This window comes from Tribolium madens, unplaced genomic scaffold (assembly GCF_015345945.1).
Source record: "Tribolium madens isolate multiple individuals breed KSU strain unplaced genomic scaffold, Tmad_KSU_1.1 Scaffold_91;HRSCAF=231;Tcas5.2_LG7, whole genome shotgun sequence".
Taxonomy (NCBI): domain Eukaryota; kingdom Metazoa; phylum Arthropoda; class Insecta; order Coleoptera; family Tenebrionidae; genus Tribolium; species Tribolium madens.
Window position 1 is genome coordinate 5,980,960 of NW_025401063.1, and position 24,388 is coordinate 6,005,347.

Below are 24,388 nucleotides of genomic sequence, written 5' to 3' on the forward strand. Positions count from 1 at the left end.
TATTTCATGTAAATTCAAATAGTATTATAAGAATAAAATCAAAATCTCTACTAAAATACAAATCTTAATCAAAACATTTCAATATATTAAAAAATAAAAATAAATTTGTATATAAATGTAAGCCATTTTAATCCTGAATAAGTTTTTCCTCAATTTATTTATTTGATTTATTTTTTGAATATTACTTGTAGCAGCGATATAAAACTCAAAAGTATGTAATTTACACTTCTAATTTATCTTCTCGTTTTAAATTGACTTATCTGACTATTTCTGCTGTCATTACGTAGGGTAATTTATAATCGTTAAGTAGACATTTTTTTAACAAAAGTAAAGCTGTTATTGAGCAATCATTTAATCTTAAAAAATAGCTTCATTTCCAAAGCAATTTATTACGATTTTAAGGTAGTGTCAACTTTGTTAAGATTTTTAAAGCAAAAGCTTGATGTTTTTTACCACATTTCAATAATTTTAGAACACTGACGAGCTCGTAGAGACACGATCATCAAAAATTTGCAAACAAAACTTTCAAGCTTACTTCCTTTTTAAATTGAGTTTCCACAACATCAGACAAAAAGTCGTAAAAACAAGTTACCGGCAGATTTTCCTTGAAATTCTGTTCAATATCGTATTTTTTTCTAGTTTTAGGTATATATTTTAACAGGTCACGAAATTAAAAAATAATGTGTAAGAGCAAGGTGTGAAGACGATCGTAATCGTTAGGCCTACCGACTCAGTCTGTAGGTTAAGGTTAGAGTAATGACATACTTTCTCAAAGAAAGGTCTAAGTCAGTGCAAGGAATGTCAAGAGAAAGCAAAGTACGAAGCACACCGATCGAATTCGGACCGGAAGTATCATAAATGACGCAAAGTTATCGCTGTAATAAATCCGTCTTAATTAAAACAACTTGGTCGGTAAGGTTCACTCCCTCGGGAAAATTAATTCAAGACAAGTCGTATATCTTCTCTCCTCCGGAAAATCACAAGGTAGAGGAGATAATATCGAAATGAGCTTCTAGATGAGTGCATCACTTTTTATTATAACCTACTATTCTCAATGGTAGTGGGATGAAAACAACAGTAAATTATACAGTGCCATGATTCGTAACTTTCCATATTGAAGTTTTGTATTTTCTCAATTAATTGCCGGTAATAACAATAATAAACCTCAAATGTGGAGCAAGCTTCTGGAAGTGGCAGAAATTCGACACACGCCAAGTGAAAATGGCACTGTCACGTTTCTCTGATCTGCAAGAATTTCGATTAATTGCTTTTCACACTTTTTTAAAGTCTCCTCGAAAACATTGGCCCACTTAGCCGCTGAACTTTACACAAATCAATCACTTGTTCTTCTTGTACAATTACGTAACTCTGGTCGAAAATTCGCAAAAACTTTTCATTTCTGGCCATTGTTCTAGTTCCGGTGCTTCATGGTCGATTGGGCGTCTTGTGTATCGGATCTTAAGAGCGTATTTCGCTTGCTCCAAAAGAGAAATGATTGAAAAACGAAATGTTTTCAGATAGCCACCGGTCTAAAAATTAAGATTAAAATTTCTCCCATGTAAGTGTGACTCGGTGTTTTTACTCTCAGTTGTGTCCGCAACTCTTCGGGATTAGGATCGAATATTTATCGATTTCGATCGGTGTGCGTGTAATAAATGGTGCTAACTTTAATAATTCATGGAAGACAATAAGTGAAAACAAAAAGAACACGCTCTACTTCACGGAACGAAAATGCGACTTAATTATTGTCTGAGATTGTTGTCGGTGATGTGTTTTTTGCCACCGGCGTTTATAGAGTGTTCCGAAAACGACATCAAAGGTACCAATCAATCACTTTCAACGAGTGTGCAATTTTCGGATAGAAAGTGAAGCCGCTTGCTACAACATTCGCTGATCCCATTGTTGAATTTTTCAAACCTAAGCAAATTCCAATTTCACACTCAAATTATTTGAAAAAGATTTATTGTCTCACCCCTTCTTTACACGCATTTTTTTACAGAAACTTTCCCAACGAAGCCGGACAAAAAAAATTTAATCTATCCGCCGCCGAAGACGCGCTTTTTCGACGAAATTGGTCGTAAGTAAATTACTGTTATTTAACATTACCATAAACAATGTATTATGACAGATGCAAATTACAATAGTATGCCTCTCATAATATTATTGTCACCTTCCGCACTGACACACATAAAATAATTAGGCATTAAAACGAAGACAATTCGAAAAAAATGTCTTTTGTCTTATTTCCGGAAAAGTGTCGAAGAAGTAATCCAGGCCAACCGAAAACACAATTGAGTTTGTTATGTGAATTTGCCTTCAGCCGGTCGACAACTGTCATCTTTTAGAAAGACCCGGACATAAATTATCAAACCTCCGATGTACAACAATAAACCATTTAAAGCCTGGTAGCGCTTTTCGTAATTTTTTAAACAAGTTAGGACCTCCGAACAAACGGAAACAAACCTGACTTATAAAAGTTTAACGTCCGTTTCTGCACGACTTGGTTCAAATCACAGAACTATTTTTTTCTGGAATTAAATCAGCTTTACCAAGAGATATTTTTAGCGTGAGGAGTATCCGATACGAAGACGAGAAGAAAATACTTGATGATTAGATTTTACATCGAAAATTTGATTAAATCAATTTCAAGTTAGTAAGAAGTGTCAGAAGTAATTTTATTTCTGAGCTTTACACATTTTGACATTAAAACAATTCTAAAATTAATGTTTTTGGGTTTTGTGGGTAATGATTTAATATAAAAACTACAAAAATAACGTAAATGTTTTGGTTAAAAATTGGTGTTAATTAAACCTGTGGTAATAGTTGCTTAGATAAGTAAAATTAATACTACCTACTAAAAAGTAGTTGCGACGGGTAGGCAACTGAGATACTGATTACTGACACACATATTTTAACAACAACTCAAAGACTTAAATAAATTCATCCACTTATTGTGTTTTTCGCAAAGAAATACATGTATTTATTAGGTATCTGCATCAAAAAGTAAAAATTGCATAATATTGCATTTCTTCTAGTTAAGATTCCTTGAATTTAATTAAAAGACGTAAAGAATCGAATATCGCTTGTCACAAAAGTGGAGAAATGTGATCTTAGTTTCGAGATATGATTAAATTTTGAAAGTCGGAACCCCACCCTTACATTAATTTCTCTGAAATCTGGATGTTATGTTGACATTTGTTTTATTGAAAATGTGAAAGTACAGTAGTACACTAATCTGATAAATATGTTTACTTTTTTCATAAAATTGAATAAATGAAACAACAATTCACTTTTCATATCTTGTTTTCAAAATTAGAATACAATTCGAAGTAATAATGCGCTTTTACTTTTACTGAAATAATAAACTAACCAAAAATTAAAAGAAAACAATCATTTTTATTGTTACGTTCTTGAGAATTTGAGAGTGCGTCTGATACATAAATAAATGTTCCCATTCTATAATTTTATCAAAGAATGTGTTTTATTAAAATTGTTCCTTTGTAGATGTTGATTCATTGCTTTGCTACGCAAATTTAAATAAAAGTAATTTAAGCTAAAAGAACATTCGTCTTTGACAAATAAGTTAGAAACGTGAGTCGGGAGATGTTAAGATTAATTTCAAGTGGGTTTAGTTCAAGTTAAATTCCTCAATAAATCTAAAATTGTCGAGTACGTTTCTACCGTTACTCAACAAGTTTATTTATTTAATATTTTCATATTAATATTTTCGGAACTTATGCAACGTTTCGTAACAATCCTTGACTCCACATATCGTTGCAATGTGTAATTCTGATAATAATCAGTTTCACCAAAAAGGCATTTCAAGCTGGGTAATTTGCCTGGTACTATTCCTTCCTGTTTGTAAACCGTTGGCGTTGCGGAAATTGAGAAAAACGGCAATCATCCTGATCATCGTCAATCAATGACATTGTCTCCAAAGACGTTCCGCTATACGCTTTCAGTACTAACTGGCTCACCAGTAAAAGTGAAAGATACTGAACTATCCAAACAAACAAAGCGAAGCTTTCACTTGGTTCAAAAATAGTCGACAATTGCGATCAAGCACCCTCCTAGTACCACATTAAGTTGGAATTTGTCTCCCTTAAGTACAGTTTCATGTCAATTATCCTATCCGGAATCGCCATCACCGCTTTCACTTGCTGTAAGTGCACTACATGCCATCCGTGTCGGATCTTCGTTGGTGTCTTCAGCACACGCTTGGTACTTCCGATGGTGGAAAGTTGTGCTCCACATGTGCTTAGTAAGGAGGTGAGTGCTGTGCCGTGAACATGGGACGCGGTGTGCTGGTGTTTGTGTTGGTGATGGTGCTGGAAGGCGTCAGGACGTTGCCCAACGAGAGGCAAGCCCAGGAGTTGCTCCTGTTGGACGCTTTAGGAAAAAGGTCCGGAGTGGGATCCACAGAACAGAACAGTCTCATCGACATGTTGGGAAGAAGTAAGTCCCATTAAGTGCCGGTTCTCACAAGCTTGCGCAAGTTCCCTGTGAAGACTTACCCTTGAAAGGCTTGTCTGGGGTCGGAAGTTGATGTGGGTCGCCCTGATATGGGTCAAGACAACCGTTTCAATTTTTAAAACTTGCAATTAAAAAACAATCTCGAGACCATTTTGTCAAATCGTGGTAAATTTTTGTACAATAGTTTGCGTGTTAAATAAAATCATTTAGAACAGTTAGTTTGTTTTATATAACAGTGTCCATAATTAGATCGTTATATTCATGTTTAATTATCGCTCTTTAAATTGCCGCAATTTACTTCGCGAAATCTTCCCTCGAAAAGTTTGTACTTTTCCTGGACTATTGAGTACACTTCAAGCTCAGTTATTGGAGCGGATAATTTCATTTGCAACGTTTTCTCATGTTAGCAAAAACACAACAAAGCTTTGCTATCATTTGAGTTAAAATGTTTCACAATTCTGGTGATGACAGTTGGTCAATTCTGATTTCTGAGGAAAATTTTCATTATTCCGAATCGGAATCGGTTCACCGAGCCGTACAAAGAGTAATAATCCTGAAACTTTCCATTATGATAGCAGGGATTGTAGTCCTTAGGGTGGGTAATGTTGCAAATATAAAATCGATTAGCTTTCAAATGACGGGATTTGAATAAGTTGGGTTTGCAGGATTTATTTTGATATGCCTACAAACACAAGGTAATTCCGTATTTTGCACAAATTATATAATTATCTGTGGCGTGACTTTACGATTCAAAATTAAATTTTTAAATATGAGGATTAAAAACTTTAGAAAAAACACTGACTTTTCTCATTAAGTGCAGATTACGACTGTAGATTTATCTTATTTGAGCTATTTTCTTTATGAGCAAAAGTAAACTTTATAACTTCTTTGCTCGTCGTTTTAATCTGCTATCGATTTTGCGGTAAGACCATTAAATATGAATAAGGAGTTCTTTTAGAATAAAAATAATATCTGAAAACATAGAGAGAAAAAGGATTTATTACTATAATCCAAATTTTAGGTTTGCATTGTTATTTTAATTAGATATATGGCCAATTATAGCTGTGCAAAATCTGAACGAATTACAACATTCTTTCTCTAGCAAAAGAGCTAATGATCGTTGCAAAATCTTGTGTTCTATACACGGAAATTGAATAAAATTGGTTCGATCGTTTAAACCGATGCGTTTTAACCTAAAATTACTTGTTTTTTCCAAACTGTAATAAAAAACAAATCTTCATTAAAATTGCTGTAATAAACCAAAAAGCTGGATAACTTAAAACAACTTTATTTGGGGTGTACGTATATAGCTTGAGACACTTTAATGGAAAATTGAAGTTTGTAGCATTTTTCCTCTCCCGTTTTAATAAAAGTTGCATTATTAAAAATAACTTTGTATAGGCGTATTACTTTTTCATTATGTTGTTTTTTCATTATGTCATATTTCACGCAAGATTTTCTTCCATGAATCTGCGTAATATTTCTCACATTTACATTAGCATCGCGGAAATAAATCTGCAACGTTTTAACCAAACTCGTTTAAAGTAAGTGCAAATAATTTTAACTGTAAAACTTTGCCACGAAATCTTTGATGCTCTAGCCATCAACAGAAATTTGTGACGTGGTAAAAAGTAATCCCCAAAGCCGCCAAAGTGGTTTTTTATAGCCGAGACTTATGAAAATTCTGCTGAATTGCTGATTCTTTTTTACTTTCATGCTTAGGATTCACATTCTCACAATTATATTTATTACAAATCATTTGCAATTGGAAAATGTATTACTTATTATACTTACAAGTAGGCTACTTGACTCAATTGGAAAAAAGGTAGAATATTGTATAATTTTTAGCACAAAACGTTTCATTCTCATCAGTTGCTCAGCGAGAGCAGCTTTAAAGCTGGAAGGTGCTGAAATTTCTCGTCCAGTTTGCTTATAATGTACCGCACTACAGAATCAGGAAGATAATACACATAAATTACGTTTATTTGAAAAACTGTCAGCGATGCAGCTGTGTTAGGAATATTTTTAAGACAAATTTATTCAACAAAAATTAAAATCTTAGAGTACAATATTTATATTCTTCTTATAAATAAAGTTAATTTTTTCTTGACAAATATATTCTTAGCTCTAATATGTCTGTTTATTTTTATTCATTATATTAATAGCATCCAGAGGTATTTTTCGAAAAGAGAATCTTGGAACAAATAAATCATTAAGGATTTTCTGGAAAGGTTGGTTGACATTAAACTACCAGTTGTTAACAGATGAAGTTACTGGAAGTTTTCCAAACAAATCTTTTCGAGATATTGCACCGTCTGCTTAAGCTGTCGTTAGCAAATGTTAAAACTTAGAAATGTCTTTTTTGCAGTGATACCTCAGTCATGTCGTTTCCGTGGAGTAAAATACGAGTGCGGTCTGTCCATTAGCTGCGTGTTAGGAGGAGGTCGCCCTTTAGACTTGTGTTCCGGAGGGATGATCTGGGCATGTTGCGTCGACCGCGAAGTCCAAACACCTACTCACCATCCTGACGTAGGTGTCCTCAATAATGCTAGTAAGTCTAGGCCAAAGCGGCTCTCGATAAGTGTACATAAAACATTTATGTGGTTTATAACGTGCGTCCGTGTAAATTCATTATACTAACATTAATAACTAACACAAGTAGACACTTATCATCTAGTGGGATATTACCCTCCGGACCCAGACCACCCGGATTCCAACAGTGTGGATAGACCGCCTTATAGGCCCTACTACCACGACCCGGGAGACGATAGGCCGCCGCCTTTTGAAGATGGCTACCAGACCGAGCCTCACGTCCAACCACCTAATGCCAGGGGTAACATTAACCACAGACTAACATCAGCACTAATGCTGTCAAGAGGCACCATCCTTTAGACGTAGTTGTAAAAAAAAAATATGGTTTTGTATGCTAAGGTCTTCAAAGCTGAATTTGCACAGAATCGCTAAATTCTCCTTTTGTAAATGAAACCGGGTTTCGGTTGAAAAAGAAGGAAACAAATGATATGCTTATGCGAGGAAAAGAAAGTTCTTTGTCTCGAAAACCTTTAGAAAGGTTTGTGCATAATAAATCCTTTTATAAATAAAAACTGTGGTTATACCGACACAATAAAATTTTAATTGTAATTTTGATTCTTATCACGTTATGAAAAGAAAGCAGCACAACTATTGTTGAAACTAATCCTTTATGAATATCATATTAAAGTCGTGATGTATGTTGTAACATTTAATGTTAGATTTTGTAAATAGCTGCTAAGGTCGTTCATTTTTCTACTCTTATTTTTACATAACAAATTTGAACTTCTAATATACCTACGTATAACTTAAAATTAACTTTGATTTACTTAACATAACAAGTAAATAAGTAGATTATGTAGCATTTCACTTATTTTTTACACTATAATTTGGCATGTTCTTGATAATATATTTAAACATTTTGGCGGTGTAGTTTAAAAATTATTTTTATGGTTTCATTTCCCATTCTACAACCAGTATACTAAAAATGTGTTATGTAGATTTTATCCAAACACAAGTCTTGCTAAATTTTCTGTAGACTGTTTGTTTTTCCACAGTTGGAGAATTTCGGTATAAGGTAAGGCACTGTTTATGTTAACAATTGTACATTGTTTAGATTAGTCACTAGAGAAGCAAAACTATACCTACATTCCAAAAGGATTAAAAAAACACGTCAAAATAAAATAAAATTTTACGTACATAATAATAATCCGAAGATTACCACTTTTCATTAAAAAAGGTAGTAGAAAATAAGTTTTTAAAAATTTATACTACGAGCAAAGCTATTTCAATAAAGTTTGTTTTTATTGAATTGGAATATGACATTTTTCAAAATGTATAAATTCTCAGCTTTAAATTTTTTTAAGTAATAAGTATAATAAAATTATTAAATTATAACATACATATTATTTTTCGGCTTTGCTTTAACACCCGTAGACTAACAAAATGAATTAATAAAAAAATAAAATGTGCATTTTTTTAAATATTTGTAGATTTTTAACAATTGAAACCGTATTTAGTCCAATCAAAAAACGTTTTTCTTGTCACTGCATCTTCTAACTTGTTAAAATTAGATGACCTATCTGCTCTTTTCTCCGTAACATTATTTACTTTCTGAACAAATTTTATACAATTTTCATTTTCAGTTATTTCAACAAAATAAACTTTCATTTTTTTGTCTTTTACGTAAAAACACAAGTTTGCTCTAAATTAACTAGTTCCAACTTCTCTAAATCGCAACTTAATAACGGTTTCTGTGTCAGTAGTAATGATTAAAAATAATTGAAATATCTGCTTTTGTTCTTTTTTGAAGCCAAACTCTTTTCACGTTTGTTAGTGTCAATCTTTTCTGAAGTTTTTGAATAAAACATCACAACCGTGCAACTTCTTGCAAACATAAATAAATTCTTCCTCACCGCGATTCAGCATTTCATTTCACGATCCTTTCTAGGTTTCCTCTCGGCTTAAAATGCAAATCTCACTTTTGATTATTTTAGGTTGTGGCGAGCTGTACACGAGGAGCAACAGGATTGTGGGTGGCCATTCCACAGGATTCGGATCGCATCCTTGGCAAGTGGCTTTAATCAAAACAGGATTTCTCACAAAGAAGCTGGCCTGTGGGGGAGCCTTACTCAATGAGCGATGGATCATTACAGCTGCACACTGCGTTGCAACGTGAGTGTTTTCATGCTGTTTGATCTTTCTATTTCGGGGATGTTATAGGACCGCCAACGGGAACATCCGAGTCAGGCTAGGGGAGTGGGATGTGAGGGATCAGGACGAGAAATTAGCACATGAGGAGTATTCAGTTGAGCGCAAAGAGGTCCACCCTGCGTACTCGCCATCGGATTTCAAAAACGATCTAGCTTTAGTAAAATTAGACAGGAACGTGAGGTTTAAACAACATATTATTCCTGTCTGTCTACCTGCACCTACAGTAATTAGAGTAGTTTTAGACTAATTAATAGTTAATTTATTTCAAAATTTCAGTTGAAATTACCTGGAAAGGTGGCAACAGTGGCCGGTTGGGGCAGGACTCGCCACGGCCAAGCTACTGTGCCTTCAGTCCTGCAAGAAGTTGATGTTGAAGTTATTACCAATGATCGATGCCAAAGATGGTTCAGGGCTGCTGGTCGAAGAGAGACCATCCACGACGTGTTTTTATGTGCGGGTTACAAAGAGGCAAGTATTGACTTTTGAAAGTATTTAAAAAATTTGGATATTTTGATAGGGCGGAAGAGATTCATGTCAAGGCGACTCTGGAGGACCCTTGACATTGACAGTGGACGGTAGGAGAACTCTTATCGGTCTTGTTTCCTGGGGGATAGGATGCGGTAGAGAACATTTGCCGGGAGTTTATACCAACATCCAGAAATTTGTGCCTTGGATAGACAAAGTCATGAATTGACCCAGGAACAGTGCCAATGTGATCAAGCATAGTAAATTATTCGTAATGGGTGGATTAAGAGTGATAGAAAAGTAAATGAAATTATTTATTGTGTAGGATAAAAACACCAAAACAGCTTAAGTAGATTCGAGTGTGTTAAGTATTTATTAATTGATTGGAAAATTTATTTATCGTGTTCCCATTACTATTGTTGTACTTAACCCCTGTGATCGATTTTACATTTCGGCAGGGATTGAACAGAATAGTGCTAATAAGCTGTAAGTCTGTATCAGATCTTAAGTTTAGAGTATTTTTAAGTGTTATTGTACGAAATTTTATAATATTGCTATTATAACAATAAAAGTTTTGTAATACAACAGAGTTTTATTAAAAATAGGTTAGTAATTATTATTACAGTAATATTATTTAGTAATTATAATAAAATATATGTACTTATGTACGTAAATGCACAAAAAAAAACAGATTAGATTATTTATCTAGTTACTCATTAAATTAAATTCTTAAAAAAAAGAACACAATTCTACTGCTTATTCCTGTATTTTATAATTTGTTTATAGCATTAGCTAAATTCTCTTGAATTTTTATTAGATATAAGTTTATTAACTTTTTTAACATATTCCTTATAACTTCAGTTTTGCTCATATAGAATAACTTTTTTTAACACTTAGGTGTAATTTTTTGAATAGAGGAAATAACTCTTTATCAAATTTGCATAAATGCATATGTCTGTTAAGATTTATTAATTTACGCACCAATAAATGTTGTAATAACAAGATTCAGAATAAATTTTCTCGTAGATACCTTATACTACTAGTTAAACAACTATGTAATAATAGAACCAAAGTCTACATTGTTGGCATTATGGTTAAGAGTTTTATGCAAAAAATTAAAAATGTCTCTTATTAAGTAATCAAGTTGATTACTTGATAGTGCTTGTAGACATACTTACACATACTTAATGTATTTATTATTTTTTTCAAAAATATACCCTTTGGTGCTTTCGTGGGATTCCCTACATTTTTTCTGCTTAGATTCTTAATTCTCAAGCAAAAAATTGTTGTTTCAACATTTTCACCATTTCCATACTATACCAAAGTATTTTTTGGGTTGAACAACCCACCGACGGCACCTAATAGAGCTTCTAAAGCTCGCAACAAGTTCCCTTTAGAAAACCCGGAATTCAATTCTTCTGTCAGTGCAAGAAACGCATTGAATGTTGCCTGATCTATAGGCGCCGTGAGGAATCCTCATTAGGTACCATTAAGTTAGCACCTGAGCTCTCGTTATTCTTTCACAATTCGATCACCAAAGTAAAGTACTAACGGTACATCCCCTCCTTAAGTACCTGCACCAGCACTAGTGCTGCGCTACCGGGGAGTTCATCGACCCCCATGGTCTTCAGGATGGCAGAACTCTTCTTTAACCAGTCCCAACTCAACGTCGGACAGGTGATGAACGTCATGGGGATGGTGTCCAACTACTAGCGCGCGAATATTTAAAATTTCAAAAAGAAAATCACGAGTTTTAGTAATATGACTAAAAGTCGCTTCAGTTAACTAATACTAACTATTTTTAAAATTCTAATGAATTTTTGCAATAATGTCGGTGTGATTCAGTGTTAAAGTGTTAACTAATTTATTTTATTATTAATAGAGTTTATTGAACTGTTTGTATCCTCTAGTCTTAAAAAGGTAAGTTGAAGGGTTGGAGCTTATTTAAGGTCATGAGTTTTTAACACTTGACCTACATTTTATGCATGGACAAATATAATAACAGGTTTTCGGGAATAGTTGTTGTAGTCTTCGTTAAATGTTTCAATCCGTTAGAATACATAATTAATGAAACTTCAACTTGTTGCATGCATAACATAAATTAGTGGCATTTGATTGTTTTTCTTATTCCAAACTTCAGATTTCCCTAGGGATTTTCCGCGCGAAGCGAGTCGGGAATAATTAAGTTTATTCAACCACCAACTTTTCCCATCAATTCACAATCGGAAACTTTTCAATTAACTCGTTCACAATTATTATCAAAACAATTAGTTCTATCTTCTTTTTTTCTTTGAAATCACTGACGTTAATTCCCATCATAATTACACTCGAAGTGACAAAAAGAATTTACAAGAAGATTGGGCAGCGTGTCCGAGCAGTCAGTGACCTCCTGGTGGAGCGTTGGCCCTCTCTTGCAATCATTGCGAGCTAGTTTCATATTCTCAATTTCCTGCTGGTAGTGCGGGTCAGATTCGCAAGCCCTAAAAATATTTTTTCTTCCAGATGCTGCCAACAATTTTAGTTACGTTTGCCACTTTCTTGTTGGAGTTGTGTACGACTTCCCCTGTATATAACATGCAACCAGCGTTCATCACTGCCAATATAGGTAAGTCTTGAAATTTTTCAGACGGGATATGAATTTTAAAGGGTGAAAATGGTGCGTTCGGTGTCATGTATAAAAACCCCGTAGCTTAGAATTCCGTTCAGTCTTCCAAATTCGAATAGTTTGTGTTAAAACCGACTGAAGTGCAATTGCGTTGGCTGAAATAAAGAAAATTGGCATTGTTGACATACATTCACCCACACACATGCCTATAACACTCAAACGACCTCAATACCGATTTCCTTACAAAACTCCAAACACACAAACCAACAATTTTTAATTGAAACTAGATAATAAGTCACAAGATTTGACTGAAGCGTTGAAAGACCCTGACCGAGAAAGAAGGAAGAATGATTCAGTGAATCGTGTAATCGTAAAGCACCATCACGGAATACGTGGTGTGAAATTTTAAATTTGCCTTTTACCAGGAAGTTGAAGGTGCGTGAAGATTTTAAAGTATTTTCAAGGACAGAAATTTGTACACTAAGATGATTTTGAGACAATATAGCCTCAAAGACTGAAAATTAAATTGAACAGTTGCAACGACTTGACGAAAGATTCACTGATTCCAGGGTTAAAGGGAAACTTGACATCAATTCAAATCACTTTCTTAATTAAGAGCTTCGCCTTATCTAGTTGAATGTCGGTACCCTTATACGATTTTATGAAATATAATACCAGAAAAGTAATTAACTTTCACTAGTGAAATGCCCAAAGGCGACAGACGGATTTTTACTAACTGGGAACAATTTTTATTGATTTCCTTTGCTGGCATGTGTGTATTATTTAACAACAAAAATATTACTGACAAAGTAATCGTTCTATTGTTTATATTATTTTACTTGATATTTATTATACACAGTAAGCGGCAAAATTATAAAATAATCTTATTTCTTAAAATTGAAAATATTTTGTATTGACAAAAACGCTCAAACAGGTCAATTTTCTTTTTAAGAAATACAAAATTCTCTACTTGATTTTAAATTATATGTTTGTTTTTTGTTGATATTACTTCACTTTTTGGATGATTTTTTTTCGAAAACTTTATGTAATATTTAATATTTTAGGGTTGTCATTTCGACAATTAAAAGATCTATTAAATTGCCTAAAAAAATTAGGTGTTTCTGTTTAAAAAAGTGGCAATGAGGTCATTACTAAATAACCAAAAAGTGTAATTTTTTTATTGATCTTTAAATTGACCTATTCGAGCAAAACAAAATATTTATAGTTTTAATAAGAATATTCCATATTTTTACCGCTCACTGTATAAATAAATCAAATTATTGTACAAATGTATTTTTAAACATTCACTAGAACGTGTTGTTGATGTTGTTTACAAACTTATTTTCTATATTTTTACTTAGAATTAACTAAAGTTTATAATTTTAATAGCTTTAAAATTAATAAATGATGTCTAATTATTAATTTTGAAAATTATGCGTCGATTTTTTTTCTAAAACCAGATTTAGTGGGTTTTGACCTGTGAATAATATTACTAATGACTAAAAAATTGCTTAATCAATACTTCTTCTGATACAAAGATTCAGTTGCTTTAGCTCATTTATTTCAAATTATAATAATATCAAAAAAAAAACAGCGATAATAACAGTGATAACATTGAAAACTTTTATTATCAACAATAGTAATTTTGAAAATAATTTTCCTTAAATCTTATTTATTGGAGTTCCAGTAAACAAATTTTTAAAGTTGGTTGGCATAATTGGAGTTAGATAATGAAGTATAAAAAGAATAACAGTATTCCTACAGCATTCCAAATTTAATTTAGTTAATAGTCAAAACAGATTTGGTCGCACATCTTAGTTGAGTTTTTTTGCAAGCAGTTTTCGTTTTCTCATGAAGCCGATTATCTAAATAAGAAGAAATAACTTCCTCTAATTTCGTCAGTGTTTCATTTAAAATTCCGTCTCACGTTCTTTAAATTCTCCATCTCTGAAAACCCCAATGAGTCAAAGGCTTTCATTTCGAGCTAATCAATCTAGGTCCAACTTTCCCCTGTTTACCTTTCATGATAAAATGAATCGTCAAAAATTCTTTAAGATCCTATTGTTACTGGGTCAGCAGTGCCAAACCTGGAAGAATCGCGGGTTTCACCCACTGAATCATACCATGGGTGTGAATATAGCGGTAACTTTAAAAACTGTCAATCGCCTCGACCTTTATGTGTAAATCAGGATCAAGGCGATTGTTGTTATTATTACGACACAGTTATTGTCGATGCTAGTCGCGCAATGCATTCACTCGTACGTGATACCATTGCAGATGGGTTTGCATAATAGACAGATTCGGAAATGAATACTCTGTAGTAATGGTGGAGTAAATTAATTACCAGGATTGGTAGAATTATTGCAAAGGAAATGGTTTGTAATGGACAAGAATAATTGATGATATCTATCGTGCGAACTTCCTTAATGGCATTTTGCACATAAATAATTCGATTCAGTTCGAATCAAAGCTAACGGAACGTCGGCAAATGAGATTTCACAAAAGACGGCGAATATTTTCTTTGAGAATATTGATCCGGATTTTGGTTCGCAATCCGTGAAGCTGATCAAAAAAGATCAGAACCAAATGAAACGATGCTTTCAGTTCACAGAGTTTAATTTGGACCAATTGAACGAACTCATAGACTCAAATTAATATCATCCCAAGATTAAAGTCGTCTAGAATGGCACTTTTGTAATGCCTCACGTTTCATACTAATTAAATACCTAGGCCTAGTAACTGGTTTTTATTTAAATTACTCTTTAAACATTCTTTCTAAATTCCTTGCGTTGGTAGTACCTACCTACCAAAGCTATTTAATGTTATCCCAAGGAAGTAATTGTGTCAATTTCGGCGGGACTATTCTCGCGACCAGTGGCTACCACTGGGCCAAGGTAACGGGACCAGTAACGTCAGTGTTAGAAAGAGACAGTCAGCTGTTTAGTACGGAATGCATGCACCGTTAACCAGCAGCAACCATCATCCTCATCAGAGAGATGGCCAGTTTTCCGAATGTTCAAAAATTGTCATATTATGTAAAAAAATCTTTACCATTATTATAAATAAAAAATAACTACCAACATTTGGGTCAAAAAGTCCCGTTAAAATTGAACCAACGCAATGAAAATTAAAATTGAACAAGAAATTGGAACAGTAGAACAATAACTGTTATAGCCGCTCGTGTTCTTTATGAGATACAATCAGATGTTTTTACTTATGTTGTAAGAATTGCATTACTGACATACTTCTACTCTAAATCAATTTTTCTTTTTGCAGGTACTGTAGGAAGAAATATTCGAAATCTACCCTGTATTTCGAGAAAAACCAACCAAAGTGGTGTTTGCATGTTTGCAATAGATTGTCTAAAAGCGAATGGCACACATTTAGGAACTTGTATAGATCGCTTTTATTTCGGCTCGTGTTGTCATATAGAACCTGTTAATGATATCATAGATAATACAATAGATGATATAATCCCAGCACGAGAACCACCACAAAGACTTTCGAGTACTATCAAACCAATAACTACAACAACTAAAACTGAGAAAACACCATCAACTAAAACAACAACTACGACACCTGCGACAACAGCAACTAGAAAAGTGTTTACAACAAACACGACTACGACAACAACAACAACAACCACAACAACAAAAAAACCATCACCACCGTCAACAATAATAACAACAACAACAACAACAGAAAAATATGTGCCTTTAAAACAAGAAGAAGCTACAACAGTTGGTTACAAATTAACCACGTTTCAATCGGTTGACGGAAGCATTTCTGTTGAAACGACAACAACAAGCTCTAAAACGACCCATAAATCTAAACCAACCAAAGTAACTCCAAAACCGACGAAAAGTACCCCTAAACCTGTTCGAACTACAATTAGTACAAAAAAACCTACAAGTAAACCTGTACTAAATACGACGAAAAAGCCAGTTCTAACTACAGGTACAACGCGACGACCTACTACAACAATAACTACAACAAAAACAACAACAACACGTAGACCGAGTACTACAACAGCTGTACGGAAACCAAATACTTCAACAACGCAGAAACCCCCCACAGTTTCTACTCGTAGGCCTTCTACAACTTCTACTCGAAAACCTACAGTTTTCACTCGTAAATCGACAACAACAACGAAACCAACCAAACCTAGTACTACAACAGTTACGACTAAACGACCTGTTGATACTAAACCAACAACTCGTCCAGTAAAAATTACGACAACAACCACCACAACCACGACAAAAAAAACTAGTACTGTAGCAACTACAACTCCTAAACCCACAACTATAGTAATCAGGAACGTGACTCAAGCGTCTGAAAGTAACGAAATCGAAACCGTGTCTTCCTCAACCGTGAAACCACCAAGTACCACCGCCGGTTCAATAGTCACTTGGACCATCGTCAACAACGAGAAAAATGTTTCGGCACCAACGACTTCCAGTTCCGTTAACAGTACAAGTGAAGGTAAATAATTATACCTTTTAATAGCCAATTACATCGACTTTATCGACGATTTTCGCTCACTACTAACTAACTGTTGTACAAATTCCGTTAAATGTCTACATGGCTCCTATTTATTTTTCCTGACGCTCTACTTTACCGTTTTGGCACAGAATGGCTCCCTTTGACAACTCCAGACCACTGGGTTCCCCTGCCCAGCGTCCAGGCCAGTACCCAAGCAGCGTCTCCTTCCACAACCGATAAACCGTCGACGACTGAAAGTGCAAGTAAACCGTCCATCACGTATATACCATTGGAATCTACAACCTCTTCAGTGACCTTGAATGTGTCGACTGTGGTCACTGAAGGAGTTGTTATATCGCAGTCGACACCTACCAGCTCTACTCCTCCTTCGGCGACGGGGGGATCCGACACGGAAATTCGGCCGGTCAACATGAGTGACTTCACGGATGGTAAGTGACTTCATACACACAGAAAACTGCCGCAACTCAAGTCTTGAGGTCACTGAGATTTATCTTAAACTATTTTCAATTATAATTTACAGCCTTCCGACACATTTGCTAAACAGGGTCGTAAAAGAACTAGTAACTTCAGTATTTAATGATGGCAGTAGTAAATATGACCACAACACGAGACCACAACTGATGACTGAGGCTTCTAATAAAAGTACCCTTTGCTGTGTTACAGTTTGATTGATTTCGACCCAATTTCGATGCTTGTTTAATTACGAAAAATTGGTACAATAAAATGTACTTTAAGACCATTTTGTTAAAAATTCACTTACATATATATAAAATAAATGGTATCTTAGCACACTTTGTCAGATTGCAGACTTGAAAAGGTTCTATTATATAATGTAATATCGTAACAATAAGCTGCTTTCAATAGCAGGACCATGCTGGAGCAATTATCCTTGCAATGGCATTTTAACTAGCAAAACAACTGCTTTTATAAAGAAATATTCTATTATTAAAAACAGAATAATTGACATAATTATCAAATGTTGAGCATAAGTAGGTAACTAAAATACTTGAAAACTACAAACTGCGGATGTTACCAATTACATAAATTTTATGAGTAGAAATAAATTTTGAATCAACACAAGATTACGGTTATAATTAGTTGTTTGCAGTTTAATAACCATTATTACAATTCACTGTTGATTTATTGTTTGTTTTTGCCTGGAGGTAAAAAAGTACGCACTTCAGCTAAGCCTTTCATTTTCTTCTGTTTAAAATTGTTTTTTAAAGACTTTGACCCTAAATTTCAAGTCGTTAAACGAGCAAATGTAATTTTAGCATTAGTAAGGAGCTAAGTGTGAATAATCGTTAAAATATGTATGTGAAAAAATGGTTATCATTTAAAGTGGAAAAATGTGATTTAAAAAAAAAATTCTGAATATCATTTTTAACGACACACCCTCACATGTAATTTTATCGTGTCAAAACCACCCGCGTCTAGTAAATTTTATCACGACGGATCAATAAGCCGGAAAGTTAAACCTGCGTTTGAAAGTTTGTTAACGAAAAAGTTTAAAGAAATGTCGTTAAGGTAATCGTTTTGCTGTTCAGTGTTCAAAACTTGCCTCATTATTTTATGAGCAATATTTTTTCAGTTGATTGCATTACATGTACTAAGCTCATCTGCTGTATCTTTTAAGTGTCTACCGATAATTACTAAGTTAATGAGCGTCGAAAGAAAAAAATATTCACTTTATCAAACACCAGGGACGGACTTTGCAATTGTTTTAACACATCTCTCCTCATTTAAATATTTAATTCGTTCATTAAAGCTACGAATTTTCAAGTTGCGCTTTCAAACTTTAAAAGCTCGATCATAAACAAAGTTCTACTTCGATGTTCATAAATAATACGACAAAGTAAAGGAAACGGTCTGAAGTCAGTCTCTGGTCATGTGAAATGGTTCTTGAACTTTCAAGGTAAGTCGAAGCTCCAACCATTGGTTGCTCTCCAACCTCGACACTTAAAAATAAGACAATACAAAACAAGTTCGCATTTGGTCGCCGATAAGTGCCATAGAAAATTAAAGTGATGTTCGTTCTATAAAACAGATAATTAAATCCAGCCCAGAGTCAAGTTTATTGCTTAAAAATCGCGATAATTATAGATTGGCATGAATGCTGAAGTTTATTAGTGCTTTTACGACAAGTTGAGCGGCTTTTTCAAAGTTTTTTAATGTTCCTGTGTCGAATTCATGATGGTTATGTTAAGTTCGGCTCTGTTGTTGGCAACAGTTTGCGGACGAAGGATGTATCCTGAAGGGAGGATAGTTGGAGGAGAAAAATCATCTTTTGGAAAATGGCCGTGGCAGATCTCCTTGAGGCAATGGAGAACTTCTACATATCTACACAAGTGTGGGGCTGCTCTCCTCAACGAGAACTGGGCTATAACCGCTGCTCATTGCGTCGATAAGTAAGTTTGGTGCTTTTAGTCTCTCCTTAATTATTCAAAGAACCAAAAAGGGCAAACTTAATTAGACTGAGGTCATTTTATTATCCCCTTTTGTAAATGTCTTCGCCATCTTAACACTTAATATTTAATGTGCTTATTTAAAGCAATTAAATTTTTGACTTTTTGACAATCATTTCCAGTGGTAATTAAACAAAAAAACTTAAAAAAGTTTTATTACTGAAATTAAGATGAAATGATGTAAAAACAGTACATTTTAATTTCATGACTAAATTTTTAATTAAATTTCTGAAAAATTCAAAAGTAAAAACGAGTAACTTCGTTAACAAATTACATGACTTTAAAATTCTCAGAAACTTTAGGAAAATCCCAAGATATTAGAAATAACTCAGTTTAGTGTTTGGATGTCAGCTACAGTTTCACAGTTTCTAATGTTCTCTTTGACGTTGTTTTAACATTTACATTTATATAACTGCCTTTGGGTAAATATATTTCCTTTTCTTCCCAAAGTTTTTTGAGTTGTGTTTTAAACGTTTTTTGATTAAACTTTTGATCTTTACATTATCAAAAAAGCAAAGTAAAGGATAGTTTGTAACATTTCAAATAAACTTGAAATTATTACCGTGTTAATAATTTATACCATTGCAAACAACTTCGTTTTTTAATTATTTTTTCAACGCTAAATAAATATGTAAATTTTGTGAATATTTAAGAGGTGAATATGCTTAACACATCATTTTACAGTTACATTTTCTAAAATTTAGCGTTTCCAAACACTTTGTGAAACACTAATCGTCATTCTTTATAGTTAATTTCTCTACTGCTGCAGTTACTCTAAACGTGCAATATTCACACTCAACAATAAAATAAAAAAGTAGATATTTCTATGAAAACCCTCTGTAGCTATTTGATAAATTTTACCATGATTTTCTAGATTCAACATAAATAGGAACAATTTAGATACACGAAAAACATTGACTTGAAGAAAAAAGTAAAAACAAAATTTTTGCTATTACTCTGTCCCAATTTTGTCACGTGTGGATTTTTATTTTATTTTTCACAAAGCAGCGGAAGTGCTGTGCACCGTTATCCTTTCCAGTATCGTTTGCTCTCATATCTTAGAAGTCAACCGGAACGTCGACACCTTGAATAGCATAAAATAAAGTAATTTTCAGCAATATTACGTTCTGAATAAGAATTTTGTTTAATATTCATGGAGAAAACAAAAATGTTTTGTTCGTGTCGTCTTAAAACCAACTGTATATCTAAACAAATTTAAAAATTTTGGAATAAAGTTTAATTAAAAAAAAAACATTACAACCTTAAAAATATAGGAAGATGGTGATGAAAATAAAGATGTTTTCAAAGACTTATAAAAGCAGAATTCTTTGGATAATATGCCTATTAATACCAAGGTATTAAAGGAATGTAGCTTCTATTTCTTTGCCTTGAATGCCTGGATACATAAGTACATTCGAGTACATCAAATAATTCGATGTTAATGTTGTATCATTTATATGAACTTCAATACAAACATTTCAACATATACAAAGATACAATAATTGGACAAGTAAAGTTGTCTTTTATAATAGTCTCCAAAGTAACTTATGTCAGCATAAATAAAAGTATTCTAGTTCTAAATAAAAATTAATACTTCTCTTTTTCTTCAAATAATGTTGTATTTAATTTACATTCAAAATAAGCCGGAATGTGGGATAATGATTACCTACAATAAATAAATTGTTGACATTTCCTTGCAGGATCTCCAAAAGCAAACAAAGTGACAATTAAAATCATTTTGGTGATTATACATATGTTCGTATAATTATAGAAAATTTTCATAGCTCAAATAATTTAATGTTTCGATGGTAATTTTACGTTACACATTCAAGTCATTAATATTATTTATCGATTGTGCAGCGTCCCACCTAGTGACCTACTTCTGCGACTGGGCGAACACGACCTATCTACAGAATCGGAGCCCTACTTGCACCAGGAACGGCGCGTGCAGATTGTTGCATCGCATCCCCAGTTCGACCCCAGGACCTTCGAATATGACCTAGCCCTGCTGCGGTTCTACGAGCCTGTCACATTCCAGCCGAATATCTTGCCAGTCTGTGTTCCTCAATCAGACGAGAACTTTGTAGGAAGGACAGCCTACGTCACAGGATGGGGGCGTTTATACGAGGGTAAAAAATAACACAAACACCTTTTACACAATTATCTACCGAAACCTCCATTACTGTCGCAGTATTTTACAAGCTTTAATAAAAAGGTTACGATAGAAAGTAAAAACATCCCAGATCACGGCAAATTACTCACCGGGGGTAGTAATTTCGGAAATTTAGAGCGATTTTACGCCAGTCTAGACTGAAAAAGTTTTAGCCAAATGAGCAAAAAACGGCCGACGATTTGGTTTGTAATTTAAAAACAAAAAAAATAACGCTCTTATTTCAGAGATTTCTGTTTAAAGCTTTGTAAACCCTGTAAACACATTATTTATTTCAAATTTAATAATAATAATTTTGTTCTATATGACAAAAATATAATAACAATAACACAAAATACAAACAGATTAAATTTCAAAAAAAGATTTAATTAAAACAATTAAAACAGATGATCAAAATAATTCGTTTAATTTATTACAGACATAAGAGAAAGTTGGATAAAAAGACAAAGTGCGGTAAAACGGTTTAGATAATGAAGGTGACGCAAAATATATTGTTTAAGATAACTAAATGTGGCAATACATAGAAATTAGAAATTACTTCTACCAGTGGAAAAATTACATAAAAATCCAATTTAAAAACTATTTTAAAAATTAATATAGAATCCAAGTCACAATAAAGATCTAAACGACGTCAATTTTCTCTACACAATGTAATGAGGGAGGTCAAAGCTTGTCAAATTACAATTCAAGGAAGTTTGTCACAGCAAAGTAAACATTTTTTAAATAAATTATTTCGTACAAAATAACAATACTATTCTAAAAAAATTAAATAACACTAAAACTAACTGTTACCTACAGTATATCTCCAGATTGAGTTTACAAGACGAAATTTTCTTTTATCTTTGATTTTACGTCAAAACTGCAAAGGAAAAACATTTTTGCTTCACCTGAAACGAGCATATCTGTACTTAAAACTTCATTATTCTGATTCAGTGAAAAAAAAAAGTTAATTTTTATCTTAATTTTCAACAATAATTTAATAATAATTTCTCTGCTTTTTAAGTCCTATCACATTGGCGGTTTTATTTATTTGACAACTATATGTCACTTTGACAATTAATTTATTTTGGTTTTTATCTTAAAGCTGTTTCTTTGAGTTGCTATTTATTAAAATTATGTTTTTCACAAGCATTTTTGTTATTTAACATGCGTAAACTTATTTATTTGTCAATGTGACGTCATTCTCAAAATAATAAAACCGCCAATGTAATATGACTTAAAACACAGAAAAGTTCAAAACCAAAAGAAAAATAAACTTTTCTATTTTTTTTTTCTTTTGTAAACTCAATCCGGGCACTACTGTGGAATGTTTGGAATAGTAATTTTTTTCCAAGCACATAAAATAATTTTTGTATGAAACGGGACGAATATAAAGATGTTATATTTCAGATGGTCCCTTGCCGAGCGTTCTCCAAGAAGTGTCCGTCCCTGTAATCAACAATTCAGTATGTGAATCAATGTACCGCTCCGCCGGCTACATCGAGCACATCCCCCACATTTTTATTTGCGCGGGATGGCGAAGGGGAGGTTTCGATTCGTGTGAGGGCGACTCGGGAGGACCCATGGTGATTCAGCGCGAGGACAAGAGATTTCTTCTTGCAGGAGTAATCTCCTGGGGAATCGGATGTGCCGAACCGAACCAGCCCGGAGTCTACACCAGAATCAGCGAATTCAGAGACTGGATTAACCAAATTTTACAGTTTTAATGTGATCTGATCGTAGCTCAACCGAAGTCAACGGAAGTGGAGAAGAAAGTGCGATTTTCAATCCTTTCATGCAAATTGGTTGATATTGATTTTCTTGCACTGCTTGCTATAAATAAATTCTGCATGCAACAGTTTACAGCGTAGAAAATTTCAGAATTTTATGCACTTACTAATGCAATATTTTGTGATGTGGAGACTTTTGCAAAACAGATGTTTAAAAAAAAGTTAAAAGGATGGATAGTTTTAAGAAAAAGCGATTGTAAAAAATAAAAAATATTCAGTAATATAGTTATTATGAAGGAACTTATTTAAAAATTGATAAAAAGAGTTAAAAATTTGTGAAAATACAGTTTAACTTTTTTGGTCGATGAAATTTGTAATTATAGAAAGTACGAACGATATTGTTATTTTTATATTAATGTAAATAGAGGTGCGTGAATCTAATTTTTGTACTGTAAATGAATAAAATATTTATTTATTTACTTTTTATTTAAAATGCTTCACTGAAATTCGCAAATTTGGATAAAATGGATTACAAAGCAACCAAATAATTGCTAGAGGCTGTGTATATACATATATGCAAACGTTGAATCAGTAAAAGCTTTGAAACAAAGTAAATGCGGTAATCCTTTCTGCCACAAAACTGTTATACTTAGTTTAGCATATCTTAAATATTTTTTTTTCTTTGTCAACTTCCATACTTTAGATTATAGCTTAAATAAATATGCCAAAAATTACAAATAACAAGCAGTTTAGGTTGTGATAATTCTTCTTATTGTAAGTGGAAGGTAAAATTACATAGTCAAACTTTTTTTAAAATATACCTTCCATTTACAATAAAAAGCAATTTTATTTCCGGAATTATAAAACAATGTTTCCTATTAAATTCATTTAAATATAATTGTATTTAGTCACATTTTGAGCAAGAATGCAACTATTTCATAAAATTGAATCATGGAAAAAGCTTTTATTTACATCTTTTAAAGAACAACACAAATTTGAAAGGCAATTTCAATTGTTGAAAATTTATATTTTTTGCCTTCCAGATAAACCAAGGAATAAATTTGCATTTTATTCGTTCCGGAAAAGTAACAAAAACACAAATATTGCGTATGTTCTGAAAGAATACGAGGGAAGAAAAAATATCTTTGACTGTAGAAACCTACATTTGAAGCTTGTTTAGTTTCCGAAATAGTTCCCAATTATTTTTGCAAGTAGTATTAAAAAAATGTGAGAAATAAAAAATAAGCAATAAGTT

At 33.1% G+C, this 24,388-nt stretch overlaps 1 protein-coding gene across 1 annotated transcript; it reads left to right on the forward strand.

Annotated features, from left to right (window-relative positions):
• Positions 1 to 1,582: 1,582 nt before the first annotated feature.
• LOC123011798 lies at positions 1,583 to 23,612 on the forward strand. The gene is made up of 16 exons (XM_044409433.1): positions 1,583 to 1,819; positions 2,000 to 2,077; positions 6,842 to 7,024; positions 7,151 to 7,306; positions 9,000 to 9,177; positions 9,226 to 9,439; positions 9,493 to 9,684; positions 9,734 to 9,909; positions 11,253 to 11,379; positions 11,560 to 11,601; positions 12,184 to 12,286; positions 15,563 to 16,768; positions 16,918 to 17,217; positions 19,020 to 19,197; positions 21,115 to 21,383; positions 22,814 to 23,612. The coding sequence occupies exons 1-16, from the start codon at positions 1,732 to 1,734 to the stop codon at positions 23,128 to 23,130; spliced, it is 3,807 nt and encodes a 1,268-aa protein (XP_044265368.1). The 5' UTR covers positions 1,583 to 1,731; the 3' UTR covers positions 23,131 to 23,612.
• Positions 23,613 to 24,388: the final 776 nt, after the last annotated feature.